The sequence below is a fragment of the Colletotrichum phormii genome (assembly GCF_030913505.1).
Source record: "Colletotrichum phormii strain CBS 102054 chromosome Unknown BDP81scaffold_1, whole genome shotgun sequence".
Classification (NCBI taxonomy): domain Eukaryota; kingdom Fungi; phylum Ascomycota; class Sordariomycetes; order Glomerellales; family Glomerellaceae; genus Colletotrichum; species Colletotrichum phormii.
This window is the reverse complement of record NW_026851443.1, coordinates 632,929-656,666: the sequence shown is the minus strand read 5'-3', so window position 1 is coordinate 656,666 and position 23,738 is coordinate 632,929. Positions and strand designations below refer to the sequence as shown.

Genomic DNA, 23,738 nt, shown 5'->3' with positions numbered 1-23,738 from the left:
CCGGGAAGTAGAGCTCAAGTGTCGTTTCAATGATGGCGGTGACAGTGGATCTCGCTACAAGTCAAGCGCCAAGGAGACAATATAGATGCCGAGCCAGTTTGCTCTGCGCTCGTGGCGTTGACGGGGATGGATGTTTATGTCCGTCACTTGGGCAGGCTAGCTTATTATGGGGGGACTAGATGGGCGCACCCGAGACCCGCTTACAAACAGCGAAGGAAAGCTGTCGAAATCCGTTTGAAGAGGTGACGAAGTCCGAAGGGTTTGGAGCAAGACGTTTCGTCAGGATTCGCGTGGAGAGAAGAGAGCGGAGGGGCAAGGATTGGCGGGTGGAAAAGGAAGAAAGAGTCAGGAATGGTCAGCTACGCATCTCTCAAAAAGAGAGAAAGAGAAAAGTGCGTGTAATGATAAAGTACAACCGACAGAAAGATGTGGACAAAATGGGACAGCCTGCAGTAAGGTAGATAGATTGGCACACAGATGGATCAGATTGTCCGGGCCAGGGAGACGGGATTTTCTAAGATGCTCTCACTCTCCGAAGGGGATTTCTAGCAGCCGGATAGTGGAGGTGGATGGGCCATTGTGACCACAGGTACCACTTAGAACAAAGGACATTCGTCCCTGCAACATGTACTTCGTACTGGCGTAGCAGCAGAGGGAAAGCAAGCTGCAGTTCAGTTGCGACTGCTCGATATACACAGTACATGGGGACAAACACCAAGGGGGGCGACTTGGGAGTCTGGGAATTGTGCGTTGTACTTTGGTTCCGGTGGGAAAGAAAGGTGCAACGGCACAGAGGACGAAACGGGACAGGATGGGGCAGGAGGAGACAGGGATGCTACGATATGACTAGCACGAGGCAAGAAGGTGACCATTCCCGGCAAGCGCAACTGCGCAAGTGACTTCACACTGACTGCATCATTCGATGCAGGCAGTGGCAGGCAAGCAGGCAGGCAAGACTTGTCGGACAGACACCCGACGCACCTTCGGTTTTTAAGCGGCCACTTTTTAGCCGATGCAGTTGTTCTCTTGGGGGCAGGACCGGACTGGCAACGGTTCGGCAAGATGAGAGACAAATAGTTGAACTAGCAACAAGGTGCTGCTCGGTGCTGACAACTCAGTCTTAAGCTTAACCAACAAAAGGTCTGCCCAACACTGCTTATTACCCACGTTTACGTGTGTGTAAGAAGATGCATCCACAATCTCTCTTCTCCTAGAAACTCGAGATATTACTTCTCAACATTACAAAGTTCTAGGCCCTTTAGTTCGGGTAATCCGACCTTCCACGACGCCGCGTGCGTGTTTCGATCTGTCCTGCCGTGACATCGGCAAGTCGAAACCAAACCCGGCGAGGTAGCTGACAAAGCCGCGTGGTATTCCGAAGCTACGCCTCGAAACCGTCTCCTTTTTCGACCACTATTCAACTGGATTTTATCATTCTGCGATTGGATACTCAACGTGCTTTGTCGAGTTCGATATGCTTCCTATTGCGCATGTCTTCGTATTATTCGGAGACCGGCAGAGACTCAGCACCTGTTGTGCTCCTCTATCAGACGAACGCTCAACTCTGCACCATCTGAAAATTGCCAACGACGAGTGGCGAACCCCGTCCCAACAGCCAGCATCCAACTCACGACTCAGGACAATCGACAGGACAGGTGAACGTGCAGATTATTCCAAGGAATTTGTGGCCCCTTCCACACATCATATTTGTTGTCTTCTCAATTGATAGGTATCCGTCGCAGCTGGACCCGCTGATGCCAGGTATCCCGGGCACCAAAGACGAACCCTTCAAGAAGCCTGGTGTTGATAGCGGTCCAAGCTGGCCTCGAAAGACCGGCACCAGGATAGGCAAACCGCTTGCCGGCCGCCTGCACCCAACGCCCATCTCTGAAGCCAACCACCCTCGTGGAAAGATCGTTGGCGCACACACATCCGCTGCAGTGGACGGATCCATGATTCATCAAACGACCCTGGACTTGGGAAGAGAGAAAAAATTGCACAGAATGCAATCCGAAGCCAGTCTCTTCACTGGCCACGTGGTCTACAACCACGATTTGAGACGAGTCTTGCCAAGCCGCGTAAGACTGTCCAGTCTCGATGATCATCCGAAGTTGTCATATCACAGTTGAAGCAAGGTTTCTCTTGCGTTCGTTCTTCTGATGGATCATGGACCTGCGATTAAGCTATTCTTGGCAACAACTGATGAACCTTAACCCCTCGTCCTCGTCAAGAGCTTTCTGTTTCCTGAACAAGAAAAAAGAAGAGCAAAAGACACGACTCCACACCACCTCAGTCTGAACCCGTTCGGATACCTAGACGACCCATTTCTCCCCGTCATCTTGGCACAAATGTTAGTTGAGTTGGGCTTTTGGCCGAACCGGTACCGAGCTTGCCGGGCACTGGCGGACTTAGTCGGCAAGGACTTAAGCCCCAGAACGGCCCATGCCACCCTCGTCTACTATGTTCTCTAGTCTTCTTAGCCTCTCGATCTGAAGAGCCTAGCAAGCAGCTCCGACATCTCACCACTCTATCCGTACCGCCATACACTTCTACGAAGTAGTGTGTTGATGGGACGACCAGGCAATTTGAAATTGTCTTGACACAAACCGCAGTCCCCAACGTTCCAGTATCAGAACTTCTTTCACATCGTCATGAACATTTCATAAATTCTCAAACGGGAGATTGTGCAGCTTGCAAAAGAACACCTGAAGGGGGCGGCGGGGAGGAGTTGGTCGCCAGTCACCACCGGCTCCACCCCCTCGGAGCCGGCCCCCCGCGAGCCAACCCGAAGTCCTGGACTGACAAGCCTAAACAAGTAAAAAGATGCTTCGAGGCTTCAGATTGATAGGCAGACCACTCGCACTCGGCACTACAGTATGTTCCTACTTACCTGGGGTTTACGGACGAATGCAGGCCTTTTGCAGCGTGGCTGTGTCACACGACTGCAGACGAGAACGAAAACCACGGTCAATCGAGATGAGCTCTACCGACCTGCAAGTGTTGAGAAGTGACATTGTCGTCAGCTCATCTTTCTTTGGCAAGTCCACCAAAGTATTGGACTCATTCGGCCAAGGTGCTTACATCGACTATGCGGCGTAACTAATGCCCTTCTTACTCCTCGCCCGCATCTCCGCAACTACTTGCCCCGATCTGACACAGAGTCGCGGAGTTCTCTCGTAACGATCCCGCGCGCGCGTTGGTTGCAGTGTTGCACCTCGTGTGATGGCGGTTGGATTTATAAGCAGGCGCGCGCAGGTACAACCGCCTCAACTACGCTGCTAGGCAGCGTGTTGTCCACGTAGCTCAAGGACTAATCCACTGTCCGGACATTTGAGTCAATCGGCCGATCTGAGTCAACGTCTCATGCTTAGTTCCTCCTCATCCGGCGCACCCATTCAGCATGTCGGTCTTTGATTCGGGCATGAGAGCTGAAGGTGCGGTGTAGCAGGCATAGATGCTACGTGCATCGTACGTTGTAAGTCTGCAGAGCTGCCTGTCTTCAGTGACTGCCCAACAGCCTTGCAGAGTGAGGTACACGGCTCAGTCAGCCACCAGGAGCGAAGCAAGGTGCTTGCGCAGGTCTGCCCCACGAGTTGAGGTAGAGCTAGAGGCCGTCTATAGTATAGCTTCGATTTTGGGGAGGAGAGCCTGGAAGAGTTGATCCATGAACACCGGGGAGGTCTCCAGTTGGGTGTGGCATGGGGGCGATGAGACGCGGCGAGAAGATTCTCGGCGACCTTGGATCAGAAATAAACTGTGATATGGTACAAGACAAAACGATATGCCCGGTAGACGTTGTTGATCAACAAGTTCCTCTATCACGCCATGACCTTTCCTGGAGAGGATCAGAAAAGTGTTTTGATATATATGTCCGCGATAACCTCTTCTCTTTCCCGACTACGGCACATTCGTATTGGAGATTAGACCGGTGAAGAACTCAAGAAATCGAATCAGATCTCTCTTCCTGGGGTTTACACCTATCCCTTCCTCATCGCATGTAGTTGCTTTCAGCGGGACGGATTGGGTCAACTTTTATTCGAGCCTCTTATCCGGGGAAGACAAGCACGCAAGTATGCCGCAGGGTTGCGACATCAAGTGTTCTCCCCCCTGACCTCGGACAGCGAAAGTAAGCATGATTACGTTGATTGCGAGCATATACATATATATATACTTTCTTACGAATACAAGGCAGAACATTCAAACATGAATATACTTGCACGTTATATCTGAAAAGGTCTCAAGTCTGAAAGAAATTATCTTACGAGGCCGTCGATGGAAGAAACCAAAAGTCATCGATCGCCCTCCGGTAAGATAAACATCCAGAAACGAGGTGCGGACTAGATAGGCGTGAATCAGTGTCTCTACGGTAGATCTTTCAAGTTGGCATTCTACACAACTAGACTTGGTCGTCTACGGCAAATGAGAATCGTCGACTATCTCTAGCGACTAGACAGTCGTACAAAGCTGCCAACGAGTGGCTCCATCGGACGAGGAAAAACAAGAACAGTAGACCGAAGCTTATTGTCTCGCCACTCGTTCGTTACTTTGGCTATTTGTTTTTTGTGTTCTGCTTTACGGTTACTTTGGCTATATCAACACCAAAGCGCGTCTTCGGACCTCAGGGCGAGTTCGGAAAACTTCACTCGTCAACCAACTTCAAACGTTCCTCTTGAAAAGACATTCATGGGCAGTTACGACTCTCCAATTAACATCATGACCGATGATGCCTCACTTGCGCTTCTCGTCCTCGAGTCAACACCATCTCAAATACAGTCCCACAGGCAACACAGTCATCAAGAATGATTTATGACGTCTATTGTAACTTGCGTGCCTTACTGCGGCACGACGGTGATGAAGTTGAGAAAAAAGGAGACTAGCGAGACAAAAAAGAAAATAGCCCGTACAAAAGACACAGAGAAAAAAAAAAACACCCCCAAGACACGCGCCCTATAAGATGCCCTCCTACTCGGCGTCTTGAAAATGTTTCCACCGCCCTCCTTCCCGTGACCATCGCGCCCAATTTTTGGTGTATTTGTTCCATCGTTCCAGCTAGTATACAACTCCTACGCCCACAAGTCTAGAAAACGACCAAAGAGAAAGGAAAAAAAACGACCAGTACAGCCCCGTCTTGCCGCCATCACAAATGAAAACGACGGCTTCAGGGGTCTAGGGACCTCGACGCTGGCGTCCACTGCGGCGTTGGCCAGCGACGCGGGACGACCCAGCCGTCTCCCAGGACGGGTTCTACTCGTCGTCGGAGGCGGAGTCCTCTCCGTCATCAGCGGCAAGGCCGAGAAGGGACCTATCCATATCGTCCAGCTCTTCTTCGTCGTCAGGCGCAGCCGTCTTATCCGCATCGTCGATGTCGTCCATGGTCATGTCTCCCATAGTCATGTCGCCGAGAGTCTCGTCACCGTCGATGTCGTCGTTCATCCGGGATTGTGATCCATCGGCCCTTTGGGTGTCAAGATCCATGGTCATATCGCCAGCATCGCCGTGGCCATTAGCCTCGCCATCGGCCTTCTTCCTCTTCCTAGGAGGAATAACCCCCAGGGGTTCACCTTCGTGAGCAGACCATCGGGCCAGTCGTCGTGATGTGCGTCTGAATGCTGCGGCGTAGGCGCTTGCCTCTTCACCGAAATCATCATTCTCAGTAGTCAAAAGTACCAGGCCGCCGAATCCCTTTTGACGGAAGGCGCCGACGGTCTTATCGCCGGAAGAAGCCAATTGTCGCTGCGGGCCATCTTCGCCCTCGCTGTCTTCAAACGGGTTTGGCATCTGCTGGATACGTTTGTATGCTCGGTATACCGCGCCATCCTGTCGTCTAAACTTCCTGGCCTTGTGGTGTTGTCTCCTTATGCCCCGGTCGAGTATGTATTCGACCCTCTGATTTCTGTTCCTCTCCACCGCAATTTGGTGTGCTGTGGGAGGCCGGGGTTTTCTTGCGACAATACCCTCCGCTGAACCATGAGCTGGACCGGCTGGCGACGAGGCCTCAAAAATTTGATACTTAAGAGGTGCTCCGCCACGTCGGACCGAGCCCCCAAGACCTCGTCCTAGTGCTTTCGGTGGTGGCGTCGAACGGGTGCTATCCATATCAGACTCGTGTTTCGAAGGTCGAATACGGGGTAAGATGGCAGGCCCATCCTCGGCCATTACACGAGAAGTCCTTGACCCTCGCTTCGTCTGACTGTCGGCGAGATAGGCCTGGTCTGCTTCTAGAATCTTTGCACGCATCTTCTGCTTCTCCTCGCCAAACTTGATCTCCACCTCTTCATCAACGTTTTCGGCAGCCTCTTCATCTGGGGTCATCTCGTCTAATTCGGGGACGCCTTGATTAGCGACATCAACGCCATAGTCCACACCCGGGCCGAAGGGATTCTCGTCACAGCCCTCCTCCGTGAAGTCGGACTCGAGGTAAAACCACATGATCCAGAGAAATGCCTTGGCGCGAGACTGGCTGGTGAAATTTGTCTTCATGACCAGGTCGTGGAATTCTCGCCCGGGGGGGAAATGCAACTCGGCGATCTTGGAAGCCGACTGGCAGATGACGAACAAGAGGTTGACGGGGTTTGTCCGAGGAACCTCTCGAGCCTTGATTTTGTTGAGACTCGAAGGCTCTTCACGATCCTCGGCACCGCCCTTCAGGATAGACTTCAATCTCGGGGCATCCTGGAGTTGCTTGTATGCATGCGCATCTTGGTGCGCCTGGAGCGAGGGAATGGCATGGTAGGTTCGCAGCTGGGCTCGCATCTCGGGGAAGACTGTCCGTTTGTTAGCATATATCTAGAGACAGTGAAGGTGGAGATGGACCGACAATTGAGCGTTGTGTTCATTCTGCCAATGTTGACCAGTAGGCAGACCATGGCCATGCCTTTCGCCGCGGCTCGATCGGTAAGGAGTTTGTCGCGAAGGACCTTGCTGGTTTTGCTGCTACGGGACATTGTGTCGATGTAGAGATCGGCGAAGTTCTGGCGAGGCTTCTCAGGCTCGTACGAGTTGGTGAACACTACTGTCTCGTCATCGAAGATGGCTTTCAGGAAGTCGTATTGGATGTCTTTGCGCCAGAGCGGCTCGCCATCTTCCTTTTTCAGGTGTCGGATCTTTCCCGTGACAGCTCCAGCCGACTCCTTTGCTGCATTCTTGCCCTTGCCGCGGCCTGTCGTCTTCTCGCCTGGCTCGGGGGTCCCGTCCATCATGCGGGTATCGTCATCTTCGGTCATCGCTTGCGAGAGGAAAGATTTGCCCTCATCGCCGCGCGCCGGAGACGTAGGTGCCTCTGCGTCTGACATTGCGCCGCCCGCAGTAGAATCGGGAGAAGCGGGCGACATAGATGGAAGGCACGAGGTTGGTCAATCGGCAGGGTCGATTGAATTAGGGAAGATTCGGATGGCTTGCGATCATTGGATGCAGTGTCGTCGAGCTCGTAACACGAATGCGGAGAGGATGGTATGATGGCCGCGACTATCGCGATTATCGAACTAGTAGCTGTTCGAGTTAAGGGATGGGTTGATGTTGGAAAGGTGATAGTTTGCAAAATTAGGTGAAGTGGGAGGAATTGGTTGATGGATAGGCACAAGTACCATGTAACGGGCTGAATTGGATAGCACTTTGTCCACCGCCCAGACCAGCTGCTGATGCTGAGATACCGCCAACTATCACTGGAAAGCGAGGCACAGAGCCCACTTCAGAGCTCACGATTTGGGGGAGCGCGTCAGGCTGATCCCGACCACTAAAATTCCAGGCTTGTCCGCAGCCCCTGCCCGTGGCCTGTACGTACCTACCCTTGGGGCCACAGCCTGGCGTCGAGGCCAGGTTTCTCCGGATCCAACTCCACCAAGTGTTCGTCACAGTCCATAGCTCACATGACACTCCAAATGGCTGGCCGTCGATCGACAAACGGCGAACACAGCTGAGTTCTTTAGAAAACTTCATCTATCGTGGCGCCACTTTATACCATGGCCAATGATGCTGCTGGAGCGGAATGAATTTGTATCAATTCTCATTTCGAACCTGGTTCTATTACGAGCAGTGAACGTCTGGACTTTCGTTCACTTGATTGTTCGCTTTGGTTTCGCTGACCTAGTGAACGTGACATGTTTCGAAGGAAATGCAAACCGGCCAAACAACTGTCCAGAATCTACTATATTGGCGAATCCGAGGAAATAGAACCTGCATTCATACGAGGATGGTACAATGCAATTGCAGGCTGCTAGAGCCTCACTGTACCTACATCGTGAGTCTTAGGTATTCCCACCATCTTTGGCGACAGACATCATGATTCGCTTCAAGCATGCAGCGTTTCCATTTTTTTTATCAGAATCTGTTTTTATTGGGACTTCTCAGTCCAGACTGGCTGTCTACCAGGGGATGGCCTTGCACGGCCGCCTCGCCCCGAACCCAAGACCGAAGTCTCTGATGCCTCCAGCCCCCCGCAATTCCTTTTCCATTGCAGGAGCTTGAAGACCATGTCCACGTTGTGGCCATTACCGATTAAGAGCAAGAACTTTTGTATCCCCTCCCTGTGAATCCCTAATCTGTGCCTGGGAGGGCCACTGGTTCCCGCTCTCAAAACGTCTTGTGATTATCCGTTCTGTCGACCGTCCATCCGAACCTTCCATTACCAGTCCAGTCTATGCCGCCGCCTTGTCCTCAATATCGCTGCCCTGCCCTGTTTGCCCCGGGGGCAGACCTGCAGCGTCGATGATGACCAGACGACCGAGAAAATCCACTTTTGTCTATTGTATGCACGGCGAGATGCATGACCCTTCTATCATCGAAAAGCGTCGAATATGCCCTTCGGGGGAAAACGCTGGTAGAAAAGCAGAAACATGATCGTCGTAATGCGTAGGCAGATCCAGGATCCGTGTCGTGTATCCGTAGATCCGGCCACGCTGCAGCACATCGCATGTGTTGTCATGCAGCTCTGCCGATTCTCAAAGCTTTTCCCAATGTCGATCTAAGGGTATCATGGAGTTTTCGGTCCAGCAAAATCAAAGAAATGCTCTCTATCGATGCCGATGCCTGTCCGAACACCCGATGATGCTTTCTCGTTGGAGTTTGAGAGGCACAACCATTGGCTCTCGGGGTCATGTCGCCGTGTCGAAAAAAAGTCGAAATGCAGAAAAAGCGTGACGATGAATGCGTACCATGTCGACCCATGCGCGCAAACCCAAAGGAAAAAGAAAACTCGAAAACTCGCAGCTGCTTGGAAAAGCTGCCTGGCTGCGTACTGCAAGATCTCTGTCTAGTCCGCAGTCGCCAGATGTCGTGATGGAAAGATGTTTACCACCAAGACGAGTTTCCGCCAGGGCCACCGGGGTTGCCGTAGCCACCGCCGCCGTAGCCACCACCACCGCCGCCACCGCTGTAGCCGCCACCGCCAGCACCGCCAGCACCGCCAGCACCACCAGCACCGCCGCCGAAGCCGCCAGCAGGGGGGCCGCCGAAACCACCGCCACCACCTCCGTAGGCACCACCACCGCCGCCGCTGAAGCCGCCGCCAGGGGCACCACCGAAGCCGCCGCCGCCGCCGGCACCACCACCGCCGTACTTGCGGAAATCGCGGTTGCCACTCTGTCCACGGCCGCCGCCACGAGGACGACCGCCACGGCCACCGCCGAAGGAAGACTCACGGGCAATGGTCTCGAGGAAGCTGGGAACTTCCTGGTTAGCCTCCTTAAGAAGCTCGAGAAGCTCGCGGACGACACCACGGTTTCCACGGTTGAAAAATGCAGTGGAGTGACCAGTGTTTCCGGCACGACCAGTACGACCGATACGGTGAACGTAGTCGTCAATGTCGGTGGGCAAGTCGTAGTTGACAACGTGGGTGACGTTGGGGATATCGAGACCACGAGCAGCGACAGCAGTAGCGACCAGAATGGGGCAACGACCGTTGCGGAAGAACTCGAGAGCGCGCTCACGCTCACGCTGGGTGCGGTCACCGTGAATGGAGGTGGCGGGGAAGCTCTGGTTGATCAGGAAGTCGGAAAGAGAGTCGGCCATACGCTTGGTCTCGACGAAGATAAGGGTGAGACCGGCACCGTGGGTGTGGAGAATGTCCAAAAGCACAGAGCGCTTGTCAACGTCCTCGACGTACTCGACCTTCTGGGTAATGTTCTCAGAGGTGGAACCGACACGACCGACGGACAAGAAGACGTAGTCCTTCAAGAAGTCGCGGGCGAGCATCTGGATGTCGCGGGGGAAAGTGGCGGAGAACATGAGAGTCTGGCGGTTCTGGACGTCGGGCATGTCCTCGCCCTCGACAATGCGGCGAATCTGGGGCTCGAAACCCATGTCAAGCATGCGATCAGCCTCGTCAAGCACAAGGTACTTGATGTTCTGCAGGGAGATGCGACCACGCTCTATGAGATCGACAAGACGTCCCGGAGTAGCAACGAGCAAGTCGCAACCGCGCTCAATCTGGCGAAGCTGGGAGCCGATGTCGGCACCACCGTAGACGACGCAAGGGCGGACCCAAGAGCGGTACGCAAACTTGCGAGACTCCTCGTAGATCTGGGAAACCAGCTCACGAGTGGGAGCCAGAATCAGAGAGGTGGGGTAAGCCTTGCGCTGACGACCGAATCCACCAGCCGCGTTGGGAGGAACGGTAGAGGGGCCGTTGATGAAGGCCTGGGACAGAATGGGGAAGAGGAAACCACCAGTCTTTCCGGAACCAGTCTGGGCACAAGCCATGAGATCGCGACCGCCCATGACGATGGGGATCGAGTATTTCTGGACGGGGGTGGGGACCTTGTAGCGGGCCATCTCGATGTTGCCGATGAGGTGGTTGTCGAGGGGAGGGTTCGAGAAGGCCAGGACGGGCTCGGGAACGTCGTGTCCAGAGGCCTCGACGGGGATGTCGTCATACTTCTCGAAGTTGATACCGGTGTGCTGCTTGGACGGGTCGTCGGGGGTACCGAAGAGCTCACGCTCAACACGAGGGTTGGCGGGGCCGGGAATGTGCTTGCCGTCACGCCACTGACCATCGCCAGAGCCGCGAGCCTGCTGGCCACCACCACCACCACCGCCAGCGGCGTGGCCACCGTAGCCACCACCGCTGTAACCGCCACGGCCACCGCCCTCTCCCTGCCAGCCACCACGTCCACCGCGGGGTTGGAAGTTTTGCTGAGGAGCAGGGGCAGCGGCGGGGGGACCGCCGGGACCGCCAGGGCCGCCCATGGCAGGCCAGTCGCCGCCGGGCTGGGCAGCGTTGAAGTTCTGCTGGCCACTGTTGTAGAACGTTAGCAGTTGTCACTTATAACAAAGGCAAGCGGGCAAGAATTGCCCTTATCGCGAGTAGGGAAAGAAAGACTCACCCAGCAGCCCAAGCGCTGTTGTTGATACCACCACCGCCACCGTTCATCGCCGGAGGAGCCGCACCACCCATCTTACGCATGTGAGGCGGGATGTACGAGCGGGGTTGGTTCTGCTGGTCCTGAAGGTTCAGGCCAGACATGTTGAGTTGATCAGCCATGATGGATGATTTGATCGTGGATGTGGTCGGAAAAGTTTGATTGCTCGAATGTCCACGGAAGGGTATCTTGAAATCGATCGACGTGGTCGGATTACTCTCGAAACGACTGAAAAACAGCGAAAGAGTAAAGTCGAAGTGAAGGGAAGCCGGTCCGCGGTTGATAAGAAAGCAAACCGAAGGATGGAAAAAAGAGGAAGAAGAAACAGAAAGTCGGGGGTGTCGACTTTCCAAAGTTTGTCCTTCTCGGTGTTCGTCTATTAGGCAGGCGCGTAGTGCTTTGGCGCACGACGATTAGTTCTTGATACTTGCTTTTCCCAAGATGCGTCAAAGGAAAGACAAGAGAACAAGTGATGAAATGTGATGTGTCGGTGAGGGGGATGGGGGGTTGAAGGAATATAATCCCTTTTGTTTTTGTGAGGTGGGAAGAGTTTTGTGTGGGAGGGGAGGGGGGAGGTTGTGGGAGGAAAAAGGGATTTTGACGATCGGAGGAGGAGGCAAGAAGTAGGGGAGAAAAAAAAAATTCGGTTTGAGATTGTGTCGGAATCCACCAGAAAAGGCCACACACCCCTGCCAACCTGCCTCCGTCAGCACTGGGCGGTGGGCGCTGCTGGCTAAGTAGGTACGGCACCCACGCACCCTACCGCACCTTCCCTCCCAGAAAATTTTGGGGAGGCGCTCCTTCCCTTGTTTGCACTCTGCGGTGAGGTGAGTCTGCGGGCTGTCCTTGCCTCGACTGGACTGGACTGGCCCCCCAGCCTGGACAGGAGGAGCCCAGCCAGTGCTTGCCTTGACTTCCTAAGTTCCCCGGGGCATACGCCCGCCGGCCGCTCAGGCTTCAAGCGGGCAAGACTCAGGACGGGACTCAGGAGTAAGGTATCTACGGATAGTGAGAGCGCACGGCAGGCTCCAGGCTCCCTCTCAGCCGCTACAGCCCGCCAAGGGGGTGGATAAGCAAGGCACCGGATTGGCCACCCTCGAGGACGTGTAGCATGTGCTTGCTTTCTACAGGGTGAAGGGAGCAGAAGTATGATGACATGTGAGGTGACAGGCCACGCTAAACTCTCTCCAACCAACAACCATCCAGGTTTTCCATCCCCCCTTCGTACTTAAACTTTTTTTTTGAGTCACTACCTACCGTAGAGTGCGTAGGTATTTTATCGCCTTCATCTGGGCTGAAGAGGAGGGAGGGAACAGGAACCAATCCAGTGACAGTCCTTTGACGGGACACGGCGGAGATGGAAGGAGAAACCACGAAGAATAACGCCGGTACGTACCCAGGAAGGTAGGTGCCACAACCTGCTCGGGTGCCTTACCTCAGCTGAGGTGAACAAACGTCACGTCCATCGCTACGGCCCGCGCATGAACGGACCTGACCCTAGAGTCCAACTCGGCTGGGTGTTCCGATCCTCTTTCGCAAGTTTAAATCTGGCGCCCCCCGTGCCAAATGACTCTCAACTTTCCCAACGGCATGGTTATACTTTCAGGAACGCGTAGGTGTCATTTCTCCATGGCAAACAAGTCCAGATAAGATAACTGCAGAAGGTTGGTACCTACCCAAATGAGATGATTTCTTGGCTGGGTACGGAGTACAGAGTATTGGGGCTGGCTTTTTCTGGTGGCAGGGTCAGACTAGCGTTTGTATCCGCAGGCGGGAAGAAACAAGAGATGAAGCTCGGGGTTACAGGGTGCCCCGCAAGTCGTTGTAATGGATATATGGAAGACTGGAGACTGGAGTCCTGGTGGCGATAAGATATAATCCAAGCTGTCCATAACCAGGATCATGGCCAAGTCTTACTACGAAATCAAGACACAGGGAAGAGTGCGAGAAAAGGTCTGGCTTGGTGACATCTCACTGCACCGTGACCACAAACCGAACGATTGAGACACGGCCTTTCTATGGACCCCTCAAATCCTCCGTCTATGTGCGCACAATACTGCCATTGGCATAGGAAGAATGAGTATTTGAATCCGGGCGGCGTTCATCACCAACAGGCTGATTTCGAAGAGAAAAAGGATGCGTACTCCTCAGGACGAACCTCAGTATTCGTACTTCGTATGGATAGAAACCTCAGACCACGCCTGGCAGTACTGAAAGACGTCATACCGTGGGGGCACCGCCAAAACCTCGCTTTTCGCAGAGTCCCTCCAGTGGCTGTGCACCAGTCTCTCGACATTCCGACACCACTGGACACAAAATATCACTGTAAAATCCGAATGGGAGTGACTGCGTAGAACGCCGACCAAACACCGCAAAGGGAAAGAAAAAATTGCTTGAGGCGTCGTCGTCGAACAACATCGGAGCCGCCGAACCCGCCAGTTGCAACCCATAAACCAATAAAGAATCGATGCGCGACTAGTCAGCCACCAAAAAGACAGGGAAACATCCAAGGTCTGAAGGGTCAAAAGGGAAAAGGCGCGAGTCAAACGCCGGGGGGTTCGAGGTACAACGGTACATCGGGTCCAGGTCTCAGTGTGTTTTGAACCTATGGATCGGTCGACCGGCCGGAACATCATCCGCCCAGTCAATCACATCACATCCCTCCCCATCAGTCCAACCGACAACATCCTTATAAAACACGCGAGATATTGGACGAGGTCTATAGTTGGGGGGGTTGACCTTTTGGATTTCGGCTGAAGCGCAAGACTTCCTGGTTGAAAAAGGGCAAAGGAACGAACGATTCGAGCAGTTCCGACCGCTGCCTCTTCTGAAAAGTGAGCGGTCCGGCACCCGTTTCAGAACCCATGGATGGCTTCCTGGAACCGTGCCTACTAATGGAAAACTGTGACCTCACCGCTTGAACTAAACCACCCTCCCCTCGCTTCCCGTTTGTTTACCAGGACTGAATGAATCGCTAATACTACGACGGTAGGCTGATACAGTAACCATCACACTGCTGTCGAGCACGGTCAAGCCCGGAATTGGGACTGCCTTGTGTTGACCGGAACAGGATGGCATGATCCCGCGTCTTCATTCATAATGCCGTCCCTTGTTTTCCCGTGCCGATGGTCCCATCCTGCATCACATCAGCGTCCCTTATTCAATTTTCGCCTGAGACACTCGAGTTGTTCAGCCACAGATGAAGCACGGAACAATATCTCTCCAGGAATGGCGTTTCGTCGTGATAGAACTGATGCCTGTATCAATTACCAGCCCGGTCTAGTAGTACAGTTTTGCTGGTTATGGCCTCTCTTTCTCTTGTTCTCTGATGCTCCCTCACACCATAGTCCCAAAAGGCCCTTAATTTCCCGTCATCGCATCCGCAAATCAACCGTCTTAGGCAGCCTTCACCACCTTGTCGTCGTCAAACTCTATGTCGACGATACCGTCCTTGGTTACGGCCTTGACCGTCATGCCCTTGAAGTCGATCGGTAACCGTCTCTTGAGCTCGTCCGTGCACAGGTTGAGGATCTTGATGCCCTGGCCAAGCGTGATATCGGGGTGGTGGTGTTTATCGAGGATTGACAAGCAGTAGTATCTGTTTCGCATCATCGTATTAGCCCAAAATTTTCCTTGGTCCTCATCCGGGAGCTTGGCTGCGAAGCTGAAGCAGCTGTATATAGAAGCCTCCAGAGCTGGTCAACGTACTGTGCGTAGCCGTGAGCGGCATATGGGAGGGGCGCCAACGACGCAAGGTAGTCCAGCCAGTACAGCGCGGGCTTCTGTGTGATGGGATCGACGCCGCCGAGGAGCAGGTTGACGTTGTACGGCTTCCGCGACCGCAAGCTCGAGGCAAGCTCGCCACGAACAAAGTTGGCGAGGCCGGAGGGGGAGAGGTCTGTCTCATTGCGCATCGAGTAGAGCTGGGAGTTTGCTTGGATATAATCGGCGAATTGCACTAAGTATCATCAAACTCAGGTTAATAAATCGTAGCTCGCGTATCGTGACCGAGCCGAGTCGGAGGGGTTGGACTCAATGCTCGCCCCTCCATCTCCGGCGGGGTTGGAGCTCCATGATGTAGGAGACTCACCGGTGTCACCAGACTCTCCAGAGTATGCAATCAGTGTGTTCTTGTTCAGCGATCTCGTCTTGTCGTCGGCAGTCTTCAGGACTGTTGCACCACGCATGGCAGCTTTGGAAGCTGCAATGATGGTGAAGTCCTTGCCCGTGATACCCAGTAGTACCTCCCTGCCAATCGCACTCCATATTAGCTTACTGCATCTCCGATAGTTAGAGAATCGGGAAGCTGGTATCTCACATTCTGGCTGCTGTTCTGGTTGTTGTCTACTTGGTTTTGTTGTGGGGGATTAGGTTGGTGATGTTTCGTTCGTTGGTGTTGAATGTCGGTTGTTCGTCAGCCTTCGACCTGCCTTCGAGAGCTACCCCCCGGAACGCGCAGTCAAGCTACAGCCTGAACAGACGAGCCGTCCTGGGTGGATTCTGCCTAGCTTGACCGCTGCCCGCCCGGAAAAACCATCCCTGATCAGCTCGCTCATGATTGGGTGCATCTATACCCCACACTGACAATTGATTCTCCGAGATACGTACCCACCGAACTTTTTTTTTCTGGGAAGCCCACCTCGAGCAGCCAGACGAAAAAAAAAATATCGTCAATGTAGGCGGGCCAGGACGGAAAGTTGTTTGCCCAGATTCCCAGGCAAAGCACAGCGAACCGCGCTCTCTCTACCGCCCACAATGTCGTCCTTTTTCACGATACCTGGCGCCAACAAGAAACGCAAGCGAACAGACGGCCCCGCGGCCCCCAAGAAGCGAATTGCCGCCTCAAAGACGTCTAACAGAGCCCCTCCGAAATCTGCTGCACCGGCCAAAGGCGGCAGCAGAGGCAAGAAGACGGCAGCGTCAGCACCGGCCTCCAAGAAGCGAAATGAGCGTGACGACGACGACGAGTCGATCTCGGGCAGCGACTCTGACATCGAGAGCATAGCCTCCGCCCCCGAGGAGAGCGACAATGGCTCGTCTTCCGACGACGAAGGCGGCGCGGGCGAGACGGCCGCCGAGCGCCGGCTGAGGCTCGCCGAGCGCTACCTCGAGAACGTCAAGCAGCAGGTGGACGAGGTGGGGTTCGACGCCGCCGACATTGACCGCGACCTGATCAACGAGAGGTTACAAGAGGACGTGGCCGAGGCCAAGGGAAAAGTCTACCGCACTCTCGCCGACGAGCTCGCCTTTGACCGGGCGACCTCGTCCTTCTTCCGCAACAACACCGAGACCTTCACCTCCGTCGCCGTCAACGCGCCCTACGCCTACACCACCACAAAGGACATGTACCTGCACAAGTGGAGGATACAGGACCTGCCCCAGCACCAGTTCCCGCAGACGACCAAGAAGAAGCCCAAGAAGCCGCCCGCGCCGCCGCGCAAGAGACCCGAGCTCGAGAACTGGCTGAGGGGCAACTTGGCCCAGGCCCAGAAGAAGTCGTACCAGCGCCACGTCGAAAAGATACTCTGCGTCGCGGCGTCGCCGGACGGCAAATACGTTGTCACGGGCGGCCAGGACCGCAGGCTCATCATCTACGACGCCGAGACACTCAAGCCCCTCCGCGTCTTCACCCACCACCGCGACGCCGTCACGGGTCTCGCATTCCGCCGCGGCACGAACCAGCTCTACTCGTGCTCAAAAGACCGCACGGTCAAGGTCTGGAGTCTGGACGAGCTCGCCTACATTGAGACGCTATTCGGCCACCAGGACGAGATTGTCGACATTGACGCCCTCGCCCAAGAGCGCTGCGTGAGCGTGGGCGCCCGCGACAGGACAGCACGCCTGTGGAAGGTCGCAGAGGAGACGCAGCTCGTCTTCCGCGGCGGCGCGGTGGACAAAAAGTCCCGCCCAGACGTCGACCCGCGCTCCCTCCCGCACGAGGGCAGCATGGACCGCGTGGCCATGATCGACGACGAGCTCTTCGTCACCGGCAGCGACAACGGCTCCCTGGCCCTCTGGAGCGTCACGAAAAAGAAGCCCCTTCACATATTCCCCATGGCCCACGGCCTGGAACAGCCCCTCCGGCCAGACGAGGTCTCGGCCGACCACAACCCAGATCCCAGCATCGTGCCGCCGCCGCAACCGCGGTGGATCACGGCGCTCAAGTCCATCCCGTACTCGGACGTCATCCTCAGCGGCAGCTGGGACGGCTGCATAAGAGTATGGCGTCTAAGTGAGGACAAGAGGAAGCTCGAGGAGGCGGGAGTTCTCACATCAGAAGCTGAGCAGGCCTCGAAGGCCGCCAAGGACAAGTCAGAAGGTGCCGCTGGCGGCTTGAAGGGCGTGATCAACGACATTGCCATCTTTGAACGCGGGGAGCGCGGGCAGGATGGCATCTGTGTCGTAGCTGCGGTAGGCAAAGAGCACAGATTGGGTAGGTGGCAGATGCGCAAGGGCACCGCCAAGAACGGAGGATACGTGTTTGAGGTGCCAAAAGTGTTGAAAAAGCCGGAAGTCAACGGTAACCATAATGATGCATTGGATTCGGGAAGCGAGTAAAGAAAAGCACATAGAGATGTTCCCTTCGGGCAAGAGGGGCGTTTAGGGGAAAAGTACTTATAGAGGATCTTGTACCACAATGTACGAACTACGAGATGAGCCTCTACTCTCTGTCAAAGCGACGTAAAAATTACAGCCATTCTTCGAGAAAATTGTCTATCTCTTTGTTGATGTGCTTTGGACGCCATGCAACGTTCTATGGGTATGAGGGTATAGCTATGCCATTACACACTATTTGGACAAACGCCTTCGCGCCAACCGGACCAGGAAAACGACCGCTGTTTCTCTCCTCTGCCGACCTCCACGACAGATCCAACCGCTTCCTCGTCTCCGCCTCTCCTCAATCGTTACTTAACGGGGTATCATGATTCGTTTCCTGCTCAGTTCACGGTGAGATCCACCGTCTCAGAGCCATTCGCAGGTCCCTCGATTTTGTTGAGTGAGCTCTCTGTATCCTTTTCGATGCTCGGCCTCGCTCGATCCCTTGCTCTCGGGTATTGCGGAGAGGATTGCTTCCTCTTTCTAGCAGATCTCGGCGGCGATCTAGCCTCAAAGTAAGAACTCTTCTGCGTGGGAGTCTCCGTCAACGTGCGTGGCGACGTCTTTGGGGATTCCGGGTCTTCGATAATGATGCCCTCTTGCATTCCAACATCCCTTCCTGACTTGCGACTCTGCCTTGGCATCGACTCGCTGGAGGATTGCAATTCACCCAGCAGTTGCTCACTCGGCGAGTCGCCTTTTAGGGGTTGAGGATCAGTCTTTTCGTCCTTGCGAGCAGCCTTGGGCGGCGGAGAAGACAGATTCAATAGTAGCTGCTCGCTGTTACTGAGCTTCCTCTTAGGAGCCCGGACACCTGCCTTTCTTTGCTCAGCAGACTGGGCTGGTGAAGACGCAAGTGGCTGCAGCATCTTTTGATTGCTGCCCAGTTTCTTTTTTGAACTTCGAGAACCTGATGCAATTTGCTCGGAAGACTGAGCCGGCGTTGATTTCAGTGCGGGCAGCATTGAAATTTCTTCCACCTCAACCGCCTTGGTTCTTGAATGACGAGGGCTGGTTCTGAGCTGAACTCCAGTTGATTTGCCGGTGCGCGATGCCTCCCGAATTGGCGTCGCTGGCGGCTCCAAACTGTCCACGAGGGTTCGCATCACGTCGCATTGCTCGTTGGTCGGGAGAACGGTGTCGCCAGGTAATACGGGACGCTCGACTGCCGGGGCAGGTTCACAAGCTGCGGTATGCTGTGAATTGGACTCTACCTGCTGGGCGTTCTCAACCCCCGAGCCTTGCTCTGCTTCTACGGGGTGAGCGATGTCCGAGACTTGCTCGATCCCAGTGACAGGCTTATCATGGATCGGAAACTCTGATTCTACCAAGAGAGTGGTTGCATCGCCGCCCTCAATTTTCGCCGACGGACTGCTGCGATTGTTGGGAGGCAGGCCTGAAGCCGGAGATCCTTTGACAGTAGACGACGGATTCTTTGGCACGTCGACAACAGGCTGAGGAGTTCTCGGCGGCGCAGGCTCGCTCTCCTGACATTCATCTGACACCTTGCCTGGAGTGACCGGCTGTCCAGTAGACTTGCGCTTAGCTTTTCTCTCTGCCGCCAAGGTGGCGTTCTGTAGTTTCCTTTGTTCGATGATGATGGTGCGTAGTTCGCTTCGCATCGCAGGGGACGTGATGTCCCAATCTAGCCGCTCCTTACGAACCAGCTTGGTAACCACGCCGTCAGGGTCTTTCAGGAACTCCCGCATGTAGCCGAGGAGATATGCGCCACAACTTGCGTGATCTTCCTGCTCAGGGATTTTCTTTGCTGTCAATCCGAAGGTTCCAGGTGGTTCAATTTCCATGTTGCGCTTGTCTTGGGCCTCTCGGACGAGGTAAGCCTTCAGGTTGCCGCAGGTAGGGGAATGCCCGACGCCAAGAGAGTCAAGAGTGATGACTCTGGCTTCTGTGGGATCCTGTTTCCGAAAAGCAATTCCTATGCTTTTGCGTGTTTGACGTTGCTTCGTAGGCGGACCCTTCTCCTTCTTTTCAGGCCTTTTTTCTTCCTTCTTCTCTTCGCTAGGTTGGCTCTCGTCTAGACTCATCTGCTCGACTTGCTCGCCAACAGTAGATACCATGCCTTCTTCCGACGAGGGTCCGACGAGCTTCTCTTGAGAAGTTTCCTTTGATTTTTTGGGCTCATCTAGAGACTGGGCATCTTTTATCTCAGGTTCGTCGTCATCTGTCTTGAGCAACTTGGATGGATTGCAGATGATTGCTAGATACCAGTGAGCACTCTCGTTGACGGGAACCACGATGTAGTCGTAGGAGAAAAGGTCGACTTTTGCAGTCCACGACTTGACCCCCTCGTAGTTGATGCCCCGGCCCGCCTTAGTGTCGGTCAGTTTTGGATAGAAGTAAGTATTCATGATGTAGATCCGGTCGGATAGTGCCTTGTTCTCCTTTTCCAGGTGAACTTGAAGGTGGCGCAGGTAGAAGCCAATGAGATTGTCGTTCAGGTATTCTCCTTCCTCCAGCCGCGAAATGTCATCACGATAGACTGACGCCCTATTCTTGCCCGTAGCAGGGAAAATGAGCGGTTTCTCATTCCATATCTTGTCCCAGTCAGGGTTTTGCTGTATCCACGAAACGGGGCTGGGGGATTTGCGCTTGATGATACTAAGAGGAGACTCCTGGATCCGTTTGGAGGCGGTGTTTCTTGCTTCTCTGGGCGGCAATTTCTTGGTCTGTCGAGACTCAGCCCCGGTATCATAGCGGGTGAGAGCGAAGTAGACAGATGTCGTTGTATCCGGGTTCGAAGAACGTGATGGCGTAATCTCGGGTTTCGACGGACGCGATGAGTCTTCGGCCCTCATGTTACCGCGAAGTGGTTGATTGCTCGGGGGACTTGTTTTCGACTGAGTCCACGGCACAGACGTTGTTTCCGCTGCGGTCTTGATGGCCTCTTTGTGTTCCAAAAGCTTAATGTCGTCCGGTTGAGAGTCTTTCTTGACTTCCCACTTCTCCGCGATCGCTCTTTGTTTTTCATAAATCTTCTGGAGGTACTCACTAATATCTTGTTACCACCCCTAGATTGAGAATGAGCCGCTGAAATACATACCTGTCCTTGGGGGAACAATCGATCCTCTGCGTAGTGAAGGTTTTTACCTTGGCTTCGGCCCAGTCCCCAAGGCGGTGGGCATCCCCTGGTTCGGCAAAGCCGAGTACCAGTAAGCCTCCTACGTTGGGAGCAGAAGACCTCCAAATTACCGCGAATGGGGTGCCCGTGATGCTGTAGAATATTTTTGTGCAGAACATCAACTTGACATCCAGCCACCCTCCCTCCGAATAATGTCTGCCTGCCTGATCGAATGCGACGAGACTCTTCCTATCCTGGCTAAGCTTCAGAAGAATACACTCCTCTGGCTTCTTGGCCTCGAAGGTGTCTCTCCCTGAGACGGCACGAGCGACTTTGAGGACAAGGTTTCTGGGGATGGCCGGCTGCGACTGTTCAAATTTCACGTTGGTCATATCTCCTCGCTTCCGTTTCGTGGCGGTTGCGACTGGCGACTTTTCATCATCGTCCGAGATGTCATCTCCTGCTCGGCGACTACGCCCAGTCTGAAAGGCAAGCTCGTCGTCCTCCGAGACCTCTGTTATGTCCTCTGCACCACGTCTCGGGGGTTGACGGTAAGGCTTTTTCCTGAGACCTTCTCTCGATTCTCCACGAGGCCGCCTGTCTTGTACTGGGTGGTCTTGGACGATCTCATCCTCGACATCGCAGTCATAGCCCTCGGGCTTCTTTGATCCTCTGACATGCAGTCTTCGGCCACGTGGACGATTGCCGGATTTCTTGCCGGCACCGTTGCGCGCCTTCTCCACGTCTCTGAATTCGCTTCCGTTAGCAGTCGAGTTTACCGAGTGCGTGCTGCGGATGCTAGCCGCATCACCGTCTACCGACTGATGGGAATTCGTCAAGTCGACCAATGTGGGCGTCTGCGGTGAGAGGGATGACGACGTCGGTGGCGGGGCGAACCTCTGCGTTGTAAAGGCAGCGTGTGCTGAGACGTCTGTCGCTGCAGCAGTCTCTGGTCCTGTCTTTTGACGTTTGACTACTCTCAGCGGCTCTGTGATTTGTCTCTTGCTGGAGTCTTTCGAGAGATTGTTGAAACCACCGGTAAGGCCGCCATTCAACACAGTTCTATTTCTTGTTGCACTCTGTACCATCATCAGTTCCAGCTACTGGCCTGTTTGTAAGGCGAACTCACCATTGGATCCGGAACGGGAACTCCGTCTTTCGAGGTCCTACAATAGTAGTTGTCAGTAGTGTCTCTTTACTCTTGCTTGTGCGGATCGAGGCATACCCGAAAGTGGGAAACGAATGGCAGGTGGCGTCGCGGAATCGTTCTAGGAGCACCTCGGATTTACTGTTCAAAAGCCCAGCCAGGTCAATTCAAGTACTGCCGGAAGAGAGAGCTTGCGCGGCCGCTTACGTTCGTTCTTTCTTCTTCATGAAAGTATTCCGGCTGGAACAGACATGTGTGACTTGCGAACCAGCCTGCTTGCCTCTCTCCTCAGTCCCAATCGCCCCTTCTGCTGCATGCGCAGTCTTCCCCAGAGCTCCGTCCTCGGTGTGTTCTGCGGCAGACCTTAGTCTCGGGGTATGGGCTCGAGGTGTATCGGTCGGAGTCGAAGAGGGCGCAAGAAATTCGGACGAAGACGAAGATGCGCCCGTTTGTGACGTTTCATCGCAGGGAGATCTCGCGACTCTAGAAGGTGAGGGTGAAGGAGAGATCACACGCTCCTGCTTCGGTCACGAAAGTGCGGTTAGCAGTGGGGTCTAGAGGCAAAGGCTGGCCCTGCATCCACGGGGTTCACCTCGAAATTTTGGTGGCACCGAGGGACGCTGGAGAGAAGAAAAAAGGTGCAGTGGTACCCGCTGACACGCGCTGGAACTAAGCGGATTTGCAAACTGGAAGTCTCGTCGTAGCCCGGGGGCGGCGGGGCCTGTGCTGTGCGCGACGTGGGCAGCTCTGACGGGATCCACTCCATTAAACCCAGCGCGCCGGAGCGCGACATCCGCCGGGAGGCACTTGCCTTCTCGAATGGAAGAGTTCCCCCACCATCCCAGCCGCCTAAGCCGAGAAGAAACGAGAGGAGTGTGACCACGAGTTGGAGAAGGTAGGTACATTGACAGGGAAATTCAACATACCTGATTCTCGCCTTCAAGTAGGATCGACTCTGGTTCTCTTTTGGATGCCATATTGCATCGCTGTAAGTCGAGGTATCGAAAGAAGTGTGATAAGAAAAGAAGGTCGGGGATTACGTAGTGGGAGGGGGAGGAAGAAGAAGAAGAAGAAGAAGAGTTCAGAACTGAATCCCGCGGCAGTTGCAATGGAAATGCGCAAACTTCTACTCTTGGCCCAGCCTGGCTGACCTGATAGAGAGCACTGCAAGTGGCATTACGAGAGGTTGAAAGAGGAGAGTGAAGACCACGAGGAAAGGTGAGGCACTTGAGGTGAATATGCAAAGCGGGACATGGATACGTACATGGAAGGAGACAACCAGAGCAAAGTGCCGTGTCTCTTTCCTCCCATCTTCTTAGCTTCGATCTACCTTGCCCATCTTACTACTGGTAGTCACAATGAAGACTGAGGTAAGGAAAATCTAGCTACATACTCTACATGTGATGCAAAGGTGAAAGCAGATGACCAAGAACCCGATGAGGAACATCGACTGCATCAAGGAATCCGAGGTGGAATGCATGTAAATGCCATTCACCTCACAAGCTGGGCCCGTCAAGTATCCACCGTAAGAGCCGTTTACGGCCCCACAGACCACACCACC

General features: G+C 54.3%; 5 protein-coding genes across 5 annotated transcripts; 1 reads left to right on the top strand and 4 right to left on the bottom strand.

The window, feature by feature from the left end:
- Positions 1–5,244: 5,244 nt before the first annotated feature.
- BDP81DRAFT_456386 (INO80 chromatin remodeling complex Ies1) lies at positions 5,245–7,331 on the bottom strand (the record flags this gene model as incomplete). Its single annotated transcript, XM_060593162.1, has 2 exons — positions 5,245–6,764; positions 6,818–7,331. The coding sequence occupies 2 exons, from the start codon at positions 7,329–7,331 to the stop codon at positions 5,245–5,247; spliced, it is 2,034 nt and encodes a 677-aa protein (XP_060451378.1).
- Positions 7,332–9,285: 1,954 nt separating this feature from the next.
- BDP81DRAFT_456385 (P-loop containing nucleoside triphosphate hydrolase protein) lies at positions 9,286–11,476 on the bottom strand (the record flags this gene model as incomplete). The annotated part of the gene is made up of 2 exons (XM_060593161.1): positions 9,286–11,230; positions 11,319–11,476. The coding sequence occupies 2 exons, from the start codon at positions 11,474–11,476 to the stop codon at positions 9,286–9,288; spliced, it is 2,103 nt and encodes a 700-aa protein (XP_060451377.1).
- Positions 11,477–14,591: 3,115 nt separating this feature from the next.
- Positions 14,592–15,801, bottom strand: BDP81DRAFT_2597 (proteasome subunit beta type-2). Its single transcript, XM_060582887.1, has 4 exons — positions 15,673–15,801; positions 15,445–15,602; positions 15,063–15,312; positions 14,592–14,952 (listed from the first exon to the last, which is right to left on the bottom strand). Coding segments are annotated over exons 1-4 (612 nt in total). The 5' UTR covers positions 15,675–15,801; the 3' UTR covers positions 14,592–14,750.
- A 235-nt stretch (positions 15,802–16,036) lies between these two features.
- Positions 16,037–18,102, top strand: BDP81DRAFT_2585 (WD domain-containing protein). Its single transcript, XM_060582882.1, has one exon. The coding sequence runs from the start codon at positions 16,110–16,112 to the stop codon at positions 17,910–17,912; it is 1,803 nt and encodes a 600-aa protein (XP_060451375.1). The 5' UTR covers positions 16,037–16,109; the 3' UTR covers positions 17,913–18,102.
- BDP81DRAFT_2591 (uncharacterized protein) lies at positions 18,103–22,731 on the bottom strand. Its single transcript, XM_060582885.1, has 5 exons — positions 22,385–22,731; positions 22,256–22,318; positions 22,160–22,196; positions 21,013–22,109; positions 18,103–20,960 (listed from the first exon to the last, which is right to left on the bottom strand). The coding sequence occupies exons 1-5, from the start codon at positions 22,402–22,404 to the stop codon at positions 18,293–18,295; spliced, it is 3,885 nt and encodes a 1,294-aa protein (XP_060451374.1). The 5' UTR covers positions 22,405–22,731; the 3' UTR covers positions 18,103–18,292.
- Between the last annotated feature and the right edge of the window lie 1,007 nt (positions 22,732–23,738).

Excerpts from the sequence above, each read along its gene's own strand:
- BDP81DRAFT_2597 (XM_060582887.1), bottom strand. Across the intron at positions 15,313-15,444 it reads TGGAGAGTCTGGTGACACCG|TGCAATTCGCCGATTATATC; the intron begins GTGAGTCTCCTA and ends GATGATACTTAG. Across the intron at positions 14,953-15,062 it reads GCCGCTCACGGCTACGCACA|ATACTACTGCTTGTCAATCC; the intron begins GTACGTTGACCA and ends GATGCGAAACAG.
- BDP81DRAFT_2591 (XM_060582885.1), bottom strand. The coding sequence starts at position 22,404 with ATGAAGAAGAAAGAACGAAC. Across the intron at positions 22,197-22,255 it reads CATTCGTTTCCCACTTTCGG|GACCTCGAAAGACGGAGTTC; the intron begins GTATGCCTCGAT and ends CTACTATTGTAG. Across the intron at positions 22,110-22,159 it reads TTCCCGTTCCGGATCCAATG|AGTGCAACAAGAAATAGAAC; the intron begins GTGAGTTCGCCT and ends ATGATGGTACAG.
- BDP81DRAFT_2585 (XM_060582882.1), top strand. The coding sequence starts at position 16,110 with ATGTCGTCCTTTTTCACGATACCTGGCGCCAACAAGAAACGCAAGCGA.